This window comes from Perca flavescens, chromosome 20 (assembly GCF_004354835.1).
Source record: "Perca flavescens isolate YP-PL-M2 chromosome 20, PFLA_1.0, whole genome shotgun sequence".
Lineage (NCBI taxonomy): Eukaryota > Metazoa > Chordata > Actinopteri > Perciformes > Percidae > Perca > Perca flavescens.
Window position 1 is genome coordinate 14,270,958 of NC_041350.1, and position 12,421 is coordinate 14,283,378.

Genomic DNA, 12,421 nt, shown 5'->3' on the forward strand with positions numbered 1-12,421 from the left:
ATAAAAGCTGTATATACATACTGCAGTTTGCGAGCTATCAGCTAACATTCTGCACAAACATGTTCAACACACACTTAGATTGCTTCATCACCAAGTTATGAGATCTATGTGGGGAATTCCTGGCAATGAAGACACTATTAAGACAATACAAAACAACAACACAAAGAGGTTTTGAATTCTCTGGTTTAAATCATATCATCTTAAAGACCAAGAACAGATTTTTTTGAGGAGCTGAGAAGATGTTGCAATGTGGAGAATGAGCTCTTTTGTCCTTCTGACAGAGGGGAAGCATCTATCTTCATGGAGTGCCAGGGTTTTTTCCCAGAATCCTGACCAACTCTCATAAATCATAGTCGCACAGACAGATGCAGGGAGAGTCCAAGGAGATGAAGTAGACCTTAAAAAGAGTCCTGGACATGAAACTGAGTGTATATATAAAGCATACGGACAGGAAGGATAATTTCTTTGTTGTGACATGACAATACATTGGACTCATGACATTTAATTATGTAATTAAGTTATTTACTTTGTAATTCAAAATGGTGGATGGAAGGTTTCTGAGTGGAATTTAAATTATTGAAGACAACGCTTCTGCTTCTAGTTACTGTAATACAGAGTGAGATGCTGAGCGAGACGCGAGGAGGAAATAAAACAAGGATATCAGGAGAAACGTAAAGTGAGTAAATCTTTTATATTCAGTCTTATAACTTTTCTAATAACCACTTCTGTTTGATAAAAGCAGCATTGTGCAAACAATATGATGGCTTCCATTTACTTATCCATTATTCATTCTGCTCAAAATACGAGTCTGACCTCCACTGCTGGCCAGCAAAGGCAGCAGAGCACTACAGGGTAAACAGTGTTGAAAAACAAAGAGTCGACTTGTGTGCATTTCAAAAAGATATACTGCGACAATAAGGAGAAGTGGAGCAATTGGCAAAGAAAAAAGGCCCCCATCACACCAGCATTTGAAAAAGTGAAATTTCGCAAAATTAATTCAACTGGAATTGCTGCGACCAGTGGAGTAAAATCTTTTGTGATGAGTTCAACCGACCAATAGCAAACCGTCTTGACTGTGCTGACTTTTGGAGAAAGGAAGAGCTAGAGAATCCACAATGGAACAAATAAGTTGTGTTGCACCATCCCCTCCTCTGTTAGAGTATAAACTCTACAAAAGAGGAATTGTTTGCAGACACTTGAAACAGGAGTCAAGCTGGAGTCGACATGAAACAAGCTTGTTAGCTAACTGACTCTAATTGTCTCTCTGAACTTATTTTTGCCTCTTCACTACGTATAATCAAGAACAAACTGCCGGGGGTGTGTAAAGAGCACAGTACATAGGAAAAAGATACTGAGACTGACTATCGCTAGCACATTAATGGCTAGTTCGCCAGCTACGGTAGTTCGCCAACTATCCCTACAAGTAGACACTACGAATGTTGCTGTTCCACTTTCTGCTGTGACCAGGCCTTAAAAGAAGTCGGGCCACAGTGTGCAGTGCAGTTACCTTGCTGATTGGACAGTGGTAGAGTGTACATGGATTGTGAGGGAGATTTTGGTCCTTGGTGGCTGGCATCTTTGTGGCTGTGAGGGGTGGGTATGGCAGGAGGCGGGGCTGGCAGGTGGCAAAACTTCCCTGTTGAGTTTGATGGACACCAGCACAGGTCCCTGCCGATGCATCGGCCTCCATTAAGACAGGGTATCTGACAGAAGACTGCAGAGAGGAGGAAGAGAGAAACACAGGGGGTGGGTGCGTCAGAGGTAAAGAGAAAAAGATGACGCGGTTATTAGAAGTGAAAGATTTGTTAGGGTACACAACACGCCACATTTAATTGCACAGATTTATGCATCCTCATGCACAAGGATCCGGTAATAAGAAACAGAAGGGAAAGCCCTAATAACAAGGGCATGTGCTGAGGCTTCATGTGTACAGACTTTGTTTGCAAACAGTTAGCAATGTTCATACTGTTCTCTTCTTTGGCCCTACCAGGCAGACACCAGTTTCAACTCATGCAGCCTCATGCTGCACTTCCTTCATAGACATGTTTTGTCTCACACCAGTAATTACATACTCCTGTGTGTGGTGATGACGAGTGATGATTCATCCTGCAATAATTCTGAGAAAATAACAAGTGCATGGATATTTGTATGGTCAATTGGTTGGCTGACAAGGGGGAAATAATGTGAATTTCCCAAACTATGAAATCATGGACACAATTTCAAAAGGAGGGCAACTGGCTTTTCATCATATTTCAAACATCTACATTTTGATTTAGGCCAGCACTGTCCAGATGGTGTTTGACAGTACTGCTTTTGCAGCTCTTTCACTGGCCTTATCTTTTGGCATACAGGATGGGTTGCCAGCCCTGCACCCTACATATCTGGGCCTGCTCTCATTTACAGATTCCCTCTAACCTGACCTCCCCTAACTCAAAACATCAAAGACCATCAAATGGAGAAAAAAATGTATCCAACCGTGACGAATAAGAAAAGCAGAGGATGAAAAAAGTGAAGCACTGCACCTTTCCAGATGAGGAAGCACAATACACCACAAATACGAGGACTGCTTTACAAGACAGCTGGAGAAGCGGATGGGCCACAAAGTATGAGATGAAAGAGGATGCTAGCGATGGAAAAATGCTGTGAGCTGCATCCTCTCTGTCTCATTGAGACAGACAGTAACATGCATAACAGGGTGCAAACAGGGAACAAGGAGACGCTGGACAGTCTCTATGGCATGTAGGGAATGAGCTCCCTGTCACATGGCATTAACAACAGTGAGACTGGAGGAGGAAGAGAGGGAGCCATGGAATAAGAGTAAAATAGTAACAGACAGGGAATGAAAGGGATTAGTAGAGGAGAATGGGAATCGAATAGATTGAAAACAGAAAAGAGACAGCAATGGAGAGAGAGGAGGAATAAGCAATGTGAGAAAAAAGATGTGGAAAGACAGACAGAGAGAGAGGTCCAGCTAGGTGTCCACACACACAGGAAGGCCTCCTGTGACTAGACATGGTGGCTAAATTATCAGCTCAAGGAGGCTATTAAATCCTCTCAATGTGGGATGCAGGTCTGCACTGGTCTGTGTCAGGCCAGTCCCACCCCGGCATGGGGCAGGAACTATTCTTAGACAACAACCTTCTGTTGACTCTGTGCACCACACTGCCTGTCTGCCTATCTGTCTGTCCATTTAACAACCTCTAACAAGCAGACAGACACACACACGCACACACTTCTCACTCAATAAACAGACTTCTACTCAATATAATATCAGGCTTTAAGGTAAATGTTGTACACAGGGTGCGTATCAGGGGAGCCTGTTATAATTATCCAGCCAAATTTGACTGCACCGTGTAGGGAACATAACAACAGCATGAGATAACTGTTTGCTGTCCACTTGACATTCCTCGACGAACACGCACACCCAAGCAATAACAGGATGCAAACCTAAATGGAAAGCAATCTCTTTTTAACACACTCTTTAACACATGCTTTTGTATAATGAAGGATTTCTTGAGAATGAAAATGGGACATAAAAACAAACCCGATGCTCAGGAAGACGTGGAGGTGCCAGGAATGTAAAGGCCTCTGCCAAGACGCTGAAGTGTTTGGAATATCTTTGCCATGTTCCAAAACCCCATTAATGGGCACATAAATCTGCAACATCAACCTGTTTATATATTCATTGGTGAGCTAGGTCCTCCCCAAAGAGCCTTCTGCATTTAAGTTAAGGTTGGTTGCATGTTTATGTGCCTGTTTGAGTTTGTATGTATGTAAGTATGTAACTGGAGAGGATTTGTATGTGTGTGTGGTATGTGCAGCCTCTAATCCACAAGTAGTAATTAGTGTGAGCCTCAGCCAGACCCTTAAAACTGATGAGAAAACTAAGAAACATGCCGGGGAACGACCCCAACCGTGGCATTGACCGCCTCTTCCCATGGACACTCCTGTGTGAATTTGGAGCAAAGCCCCCCGGATAAATGGAAGGTTTATTGTAATCCCTATAAAATCCTGTTCATGCTGCTACTCTTTCTCTCTTTCTGCCTTTCCCTCTCCTCTTTCATTCGTTTCTGCTCTCCCAGGAAGCACGTAAAATGGTTAACGTCGGGGCCAACTGCGAGGTGTAAACCGCAAAGAGATGGGGCTAAGTGTTGGGAGCGTGGGACCACCAGCTCCACGTGTGTGTGTGCGGCGGGGAGATTAGCCCCCTATTACAGCCCGCTTTTAATCTGGTCTAACCCCATCTCTATCGCTTTCCTTGTCCACTTTCTCTTTGACAGTGAGAGTTTTTAGCGTAGCTCTCAGCTTTAATGTCCACCACTCTTTGGGGTTAGTATTGTGAACAGACAGCATGCCACTGGGAACCCATTTTGTCAAGCTCACCCCATAAAAAAGGAATGAGAAAGTAGGAAAGGCAGTGACAGAGAGGAGAAGAGAAGATGAAGGATGACAAACAGACAAGAAGGATTAGGGTTAATGATAATCGGAGGCCCCAGAGTTGACACTCACAGAGTCGGAAGCCGTGGTTCTTTGGCTGCTGCTGCTGCTGCAGCTGCTGCTGGTGGTGCGAGGTCTCGCTGTAGACCGTGGTGATGTCTCCCTTCTCACAGCTGTTGTAGCAGCGCCCGCCACTGCACACCCTGCGGCACAGCATGGGTGTGAAGACAATCTTAATGCGGTCCAAGTTGGAGGTGAGGTTGGCCCCTGGAAAACACACACACACCTGGGTGAGAAGGAGCAGCAGCAGCAGAGACAGGCTGGAGACGAGCTGCATCCTTCCTCCTTCAGCCTCACTGTGACACACTCCCCATCTGGGCAAAGGGAGGTTTATAAGTGTGCGAGGGTGTGTGCTGACGCCTGGGCAGCGGCACGCTGCAGCTGAATGAGCGATGTGCCATAGGCCAGCAAATGGGGGAAAGAATACTATTAGGTATCGGGCTAGCCTCCAAGCCCTTTATCTTTGGGAGAAGGTGTTTTGGATGTGTGTTATGTGTGAAGGAGACAAAGAGAGCTTGAGTGCAAGTTAACATTGTGTAATGGTGGGAAGCTGTTCAACAGCCGTTGCTGTGGTACAGGGCTAAAAAACAAGAGAAGCAGCTGTGTATGCTGGATGGTGGATCAGAGGAAGATGAAGTAGTGAAGGGAGAATTAAAAATAAGGAAAGACCAGATCACATTTCTTTTTTGTTGTGGGTAGAGGCGCCAGGGTTCAGTGCCTGTCATGTCAGAGAGGTGACAGGGCAGATTTCCAAAGACATCAGAGCATCAACACACAAGAACACACACACTGCTTTCACTCCTCTCCAGCAGATTGTGGACCAGCAGAGCACCCACACACACACACACACACACACACACACACACACACACACACACACACACACACACACACACACTGTATGCAGCTTTTATATCAAATGTCTGTCTGTCTGGTGTGATGCAGACCACAGAAGGGGGTGGGTGGACAGTGGGAGAAGGCAAGTGCCTCCTGGGAAGCTGCCAATTATTTTTCTTGTGACTAATGTTCCATTCGACGATGACACCATACATGTGTACAAATGTATCATATTCTCTGTGAAAAGAGCCAGAATGGGCCGTGATTGTTTTGACGTGGCTAAGGAGAGTGGAAATGTTAAGCATGCATGTAAAGTGAGAACAGATCTCAGTTTTATGATATTCATTTCACAGGGTGTAATAGATCTGTCTTTTGTTCTTACCTGCTGGTAATAATGCATTGTTGAACTGTCCGTGCAGGTGGCTGTCGCTAGTAGGCCTGTGAGTGTTAAAGGAGTGCCCGTTGCTATGCCCATTTCTGTGTCCATGCCAGTTCCTGTGCTCACTGCCGTGGCCGTTAGCGTAGCCGTTGCTGCTGGGTAGAGCGTTGGAGGTAATAGGCCCAGAGGATGATGGATAACGTTTCACGGTGCGGGAGGTCCCAGTCTGCTGAGGGGAGGAGTCTGAGGGTCCCCGTCTCACTTGGGTCCTGCCATTCACATCATCACAAGACCATAAACATATGACCTCAGACAAACGTTAATGTCCCATACATATATACACTCACAAAGATACACCCATCAGCAATGTATGCACATCACCGTGAAATCCATTTAAGCATGGTCAGTGTGTGCAACAGAAAATAATACTCCTGCGAGACAAACATGCTGTCTTAGGTCATAGCTTTGCCTAATTGATTTTATAGACGAGACACAATGATTTGGAAATAATTTTGCTTTAATCAAATTAATAATACCATATCATTCTTTAAGCACATAGGGTTTCTCAACTAACGTCTGCTGTCACAGAGCCGTGACCCTCAGTAATTAATGAAAAGATTCTGTTGTCATTTTACAAGAGACGATTTTTCATCACTGATCACTGGCAACCAAAGGGAATAAGACTCACAGGTTTGTGTGTGTGTGTCTGTATGTGGCTGGTCAGGGAAAAGTGTGTGATTAAAGACATTAGATCTTTCTATCAAGACTACAAAACCTTTCCATCTCCCATTGTGTCTGCTTGACTAGATTATGAACTCCCTGTCCTGTCTGACTGTAGCCAACCAGGGAGCAACATCCTGAGTGTTGCACCGGGCTGAAGGAAGTATTAAAACTAGGGTCGAAGAACTAAGCTCGTCCAGGGCTGTGAGGGGCACGTTTCTTTTTTTACCAGTGAGCATTTGATTTGGGTCAATTACTGAGCCTGTGTTGCACGACCTGGAAGCTGAGCTCATGTGAGCGACCTGGGGGAGGCGCGTGCCTCTCAGACAGACAGACAGACAGGCAGACAGGCCTACCTTGGCTCTGGGGTTGTAAGAAAGCTTGGGGAGTGCTGGAAATCAGCCATGCAAAAAAACATCTGGATCCCACTGATCTGCCCAGACAGCAGAGCAAGACAAAGATGAACCATGTCGGGTAGATCAGAGGAACAGTTCTACAAAGCACACCTGTGGCCCTGTAAGGTAATTGAGGCTGTAATCAAACCCCAAATGAGGATATAAACCATGCATTAACATTTATTACATGTGGTTGTTCGCCACACACCACGTATTTACACACTGAATCAGCTCTGTCGACCCGCAGATCAGGTAAATAAACACGTGTGCCCGCTGCACCAAATGCATACGTGTACACACACATACTCTGTCCCAGCTGTGCTAGGTGTAGCACAGGCCTATGCATGTCTCTTTATTCACAAACCACATTCCTGCTGCCAAGGAAACAGGAGACTAAATGAAAAGGGTAAAAGAGAGACAAACATTTGATAATGGTCTCTCACTCTTCTTCTTGAAAGACAACAGGCAGCACACCTACAGTATAGCTGACAGCTGCTGACCCAGATCCTGAATCTCCAGGGCGGGTCCCGGAAATAGGATGTGACACAAGAGGGAAACAAGAGGTGCTAGTGTCAAGGTGGTAAGGACTTATAGGAGGAGGCTAACCCTGCTACACCGTCCACTCCAAATTATGATTGGGTTTTTCCATTGCTAACAGTGACACCTGGCCTGCAAGCATCCTGCCTCACTTCCTAGGCTTGGCCAGATGTTACTCTGTCTGTCTCTCTCACTTTTAAATGGCAAAGTGACTTCCTCCCATCATGAGCTCACCGCTGCCCTCTCTGCCTGCAGATCAGGAGAGCGGCGAGGGCAAGCACGACTCACTCTGCACGTTTGATGTCATCATTAGGAACTTCAAGGTCTCAGGAGGAACCATTCCCCCGCTTTGTTCTGGGTGACTTGAAAGCAATTTTGAAGACCACTGCCAAGATAACATGGAACAAGGTCTGAACAGACAGATGGGAAAAATGTCTTGGGTATCAAATGATGGCCATACAGTTTTAATTAAATCACTAATAGCGCTGATAAGAGAGCTGCTGAATTAGCATATGGTACAAAGACAGAATTCAGGCAAATCAAAAATGATTGGAAAAATATATTTAATGTATTAAATGTGTTTTAAATTCAAACTTCAGATCTAACTAACTATCGGAAAGCCAATAAGTATATTTCCAAAAATGTTCCAAACAATTCCTTTCATTAAATACATTAGCAATGGCCACAGAAAAAAAAAAAAAAAAAAAACATATGTTGAAATCATGAGGCCAAATAATTTAGATTACATTGGGAGATTTACTTGCATACAGTGTGAGTCTTAACTGGGTCTAGTACATGACATGTATTATATCATGTTCAGAACATGTGCTCAAAAATTACATTCAAAGAGAAACTACACTGATAAGTCTCAGTCCAAACACTTGATCAATGTCTAAGTTTACATCTGATATCAACAGAGGCCTTCAACTAAGACATAAAGCTATTGGCGCTGTCCACTCATCATCACTTATTTCACATGTACGGAAAGCAATTAGAGCCAAACCTCATCACATTTGAGGAAATTACAAATCACAGTGATGGCCAAGAGTCTACACTGTGCACAAAAGAACTGTACAGCTTCCAATGCATTGCAAAAGTATTATTTGGCACACTTGCTATGTATCTTTGAACTAGGTATTACGACATGTGAATATTAGCTCTCATGAAGGCACGACAGGCAGCACGGACAGCAGTTCCAGTCACGCCTCTTGACCCAGATGAGTTGGCGAGGAGGCAGTTTTGAAGCACAAACATCTCACAGTCAAACTGAGTCGAGTTGGAGGACTTCTGCTGATGCTGCGTATACAACATGATAAATTACACTGCCAAGCCAAATGCTAGGTGTACTTTGAAGTTTTGATGAGAGCGTGTTGGGTGGGAGGGGAGGTTTACGTGGAGAAATTCAGTTAGGTGGCTTTGTTTAAGTGCCAGGAAATCCCTGTAGTAGGGGCTTGGAAAACACCATTTCCCATCATTCCAGTGGTGACTGTGTCGTTTCTGTGAGTTGTCCACAGGGAAACGGGAACCTCTTAGGAAATTCTGGATTTATCTTATGATCCTGTTCACCTAAATCACTCTCACTCTCACACGCACACACACACACAAACACACACACAAAATGTGACCCAGATCCTCAGGAATCGTTTACATTTTAAACCATCTCCGTAGCCCACTCTGTGTGACGAGGCCAGAACAGTGTTTATGTGAAGCAATGCACAGTAACCCATGGGCCACAGCTGATTCATTTACTAACAGTTCAGTTTTTGAGTTGCTTTCATTATCTTCTCTCTCTATAAATCTCCATATGAAATAAAGCATATTTGTCGGTTGCAACTAATGTATTGCAGACAGAGAGCCTAGTTGTTCTGGGCTTAGGATGCCAAGTAGGTTGGAAAGGATTGTGATATTAAATGTTTTTTCACCAGCCCTCTCAGCACTTGAAGCTCAGCACAAGTCTACCTTGGCAAAGCTCATTTTTCATTTTGATTTGTTTGAGAATACCAAAGGCAGAACCCACACCTAATGGCTCGGATTGTTGGCTTATGGCACCTAATGCAGAAAAAGGAGTGATATGAAGAGCTCGTCTGGTTGTTGGATGGAGCCATGTGGCTTTGAACAGACTGTATAAACAACACAGTCTGACAGCAGGCAGAGGTGTCTGGCATGAGTCTGGGTCACACTGCACAATCCGATAGCTCCAAGCTCCCAGCCTTGTCACTTTGCCCCGTCTCAGTTCTCTTTGTGTTCGACTAGACATGACCTTCAGAGTGACGAGTGGCAAACCTCTGAAACCATCGGTAGGTTTACGACCAATCAAGAGTCGCTCTATCCTTCTGAGGAAAATCAAGTCATTATTCTTTTTTTAATGGTTCCAATGTTTAATGGTTCCATTTACCTCTTTTCCAAAAAACCCTATTACAGAAAATACACATAATTAGGGCAATTTGAAGGCTACTTGGTAAATGAGAAGTGTAAATCACAGTTTTCACACATTCATCTCATTCAGAGAAAGCATTAAAGACCACTGTTCATTTCAAAGCTTGCGCTCGGACATAAAGATCATCCGTCTAACTGGAGGGAACAGCAGAAATTGAAAAAACTGTGCAAACAGCAGCTGAAACAATGAAAACGTTGTACTGCTCAACCACTGCAAACACTGTTGGCAACAAAGGAAGAGGAGATTTACGAGTGTTTCTCTAATATGCACTTTTGCAATCAAAGAGAAAGCCTATGCTGTACAGAGCACTGTGTGAGGAATCAAAACAGTTTTTGGATGCAACAAAGCATATTGGCCCTATTCCAAAGCCTTTAAGTGCTCCCTACCAAGTGGCAAAGCAACAATTAAGAGATTAGGAATAAACTGTGCAGCCCAAAGACTTTCCAAAAAATATTATATTTTTCAAAGGAGGCACTATTAAACTGAAAAACACCTCGCTATGGACAGAAATAATGTATCTTTCTGCTCTAGATAACATTTGAGACTGTCAAGAGAAAGAGATGTTTTTCAGCAAAAAGCTCAACAACAGATGGTGCTCCACATTTAACAGACTAAGGCTTGCAGACAAGGAAGGAGAGTGCAGACTGTTGAAACTAGTCCCAGGAGGTGTTATTCAAGAGCATTAGCAAAGACATACACACTTGACTCTTGTTCATGTTTTGCTATTCAAAGCCCAATAGTGTTATGAATCTCTGTGACGTCTAAGACATTAACTATGATGTAGCTAATAAAAGAGAAAACATTCCACATTAGCAGCAGCAAGATATTATTACTGGGATTCCTGTTCTAAGTATGATTTGTTTGCTTCAGAATTTGATTTGGCAAAAAGTCAGCTTTTATATTGGATATTTGACAAGAAATTAATTATTAATTGGATATTTTAAGTCTATATTGTTCTTGCTTTGACAGGACGGGGTTGTTCTCCCACGTTTGATCTAGCTCTCATGGCCCACAGGCAAAGGGGGGGAGTTTAATTCAGAATTTGGTCTCTGTCTTAACAACCTTGGTGTATTTTAGGAGGTGAAAAAAGTCTCTGCAGGCTGAAAAAGAATTAATCCGTTCTTACCCACCCAGTCAGCGCACCAAACCACCAGTGGTCAAACCCCACTGTGGCCACACATCTCATTCCTCAGGCTTTATGCAGAACGGCCTCATCCATTCATCATTCGCCACTGAGGTCCCTGTGTGTTCTTTCAATAAAGTCCTGAGGTTTTGAAACTTAGCATGCACCAATAAATAAAACATCCAACCCCAAGTGCATTTTCATTATGCTGTTGTTGTGTGTTTCTCATAGCAACAAGGTCATGGTGGTGAAGTTTGTGTTTGTTGGAAATTCAAAAATAACTCAACACCAGCCTCTGTCATAATAAAGTCCCCCTGAAATTACAGCTTTTTGTGGATGTTTAATCTCTGGTAGTACATTTTTTAAAACTACTGGCTAATCTTGTTTTGCAAGATTATTGTAAAGCTTGCACGTCAGCCTCACATCAGAACTCACGGGGAAACTCTTGATGTTGATGTTATTTTAAAGGAATAGTTTGACATTTGGGAAATACACTTATTCTCTTTCTTGCAGATGAGAAGATTGATACCAAGCAAATATGTGTATATATTTGCCCTTGCCCCGGGGTACATTGATGTGGTCAAACAAAACTATTATTACACATAAGAGGTGATAAAATGTTAAATAAAAGCTGCAATTAATGAGTTAAATAAAAACTACAGAATTGTTTTTTTTATTGATGGATACATAATGATACAATAATGAATGAATAATGTCATCTCACAGAGCTCAGCAAATCAGAATACACAAGAAATACAAAATGATGACATTTTAACTGAATGCTCCATGGGAATTTAATTTAACATTGCCAGTAGTACCAGTAGCCCAATGTGTTTCATACTATAAACTAAGAATAACAGGAAAACACCTAGTCATAGAAACATGTGCAGTGCTTTAACGATAAGCTGCTTTCTCCCGAAACAAGGACATGTTCTTCTCATATACGGCTGCATAAGGCCAAACATCAGTTAGCAATTAAAGCCCAGTCGCTCTTTGATAACATCTCTAGTCATTATGACTTGGATAATTGTGGGTCCTGGCAGAATATTTCCCCTTGTGAAAATCTGGGTGCGTCTGAGGTCTTATCGCACCAGCCACTGAGGCTGGATTAAATCATGTTCTTTCTGTCTGGAAGGCCTTCCAGGAATCCCACTAGTAGCAGCCAGAGCCTGGGTGAAATAAATTACAGTCGGGTTGGATTGATTCTAAGTTTTTTGATTAAATTTTTTTCGCCCCAAGGTATGAGGCTTATATTAGAGCAACCATCATCGCAATCAGCCAAAGTGCTACAAAGACAAATGAAGAGGAATGAAGTTCCAATTCATTTCATAGGTATAACTTATTTTACAGCCTGTATGAAAATAGAGTTTGTGTAAATTTGACCTCATTGAGGTTTTCAGACACTACGCGATCAAAACACATGACTACTGCCGTCTACTCAATTACAGGCCAAAAGCTGTGAAATAAACAGTTTCCTTTTCTTCTTCAGGGGGCCA

At 43.1% G+C, this 12,421-nt stretch overlaps 1 protein-coding gene across 2 annotated transcripts in view; it reads right to left on the reverse strand.

Annotated features, from left to right (window-relative positions):
- Positions 1–12,421, reverse strand: part of LOC114546651 (latent-transforming growth factor beta-binding protein 2) — a 95,836-nt gene that overhangs the window by 51,161 nt on the left and 32,254 nt on the right. For both annotated transcript variants that reach the window (XM_028565599.1, XM_028565598.1), the window contains exons 4-6: positions 5,717–5,982; positions 4,510–4,704; positions 1,508–1,714 (exon numbers count right to left, since the gene is read on the reverse strand). In XM_028565599.1, the coding sequence (XP_028421400.1) occupies positions 1,508–1,714; positions 4,510–4,704; positions 5,717–5,982 (668 nt within the window). The remainder of the gene's footprint in view (positions 1–1,507; positions 1,715–4,509; positions 4,705–5,716; positions 5,983–12,421) is intronic.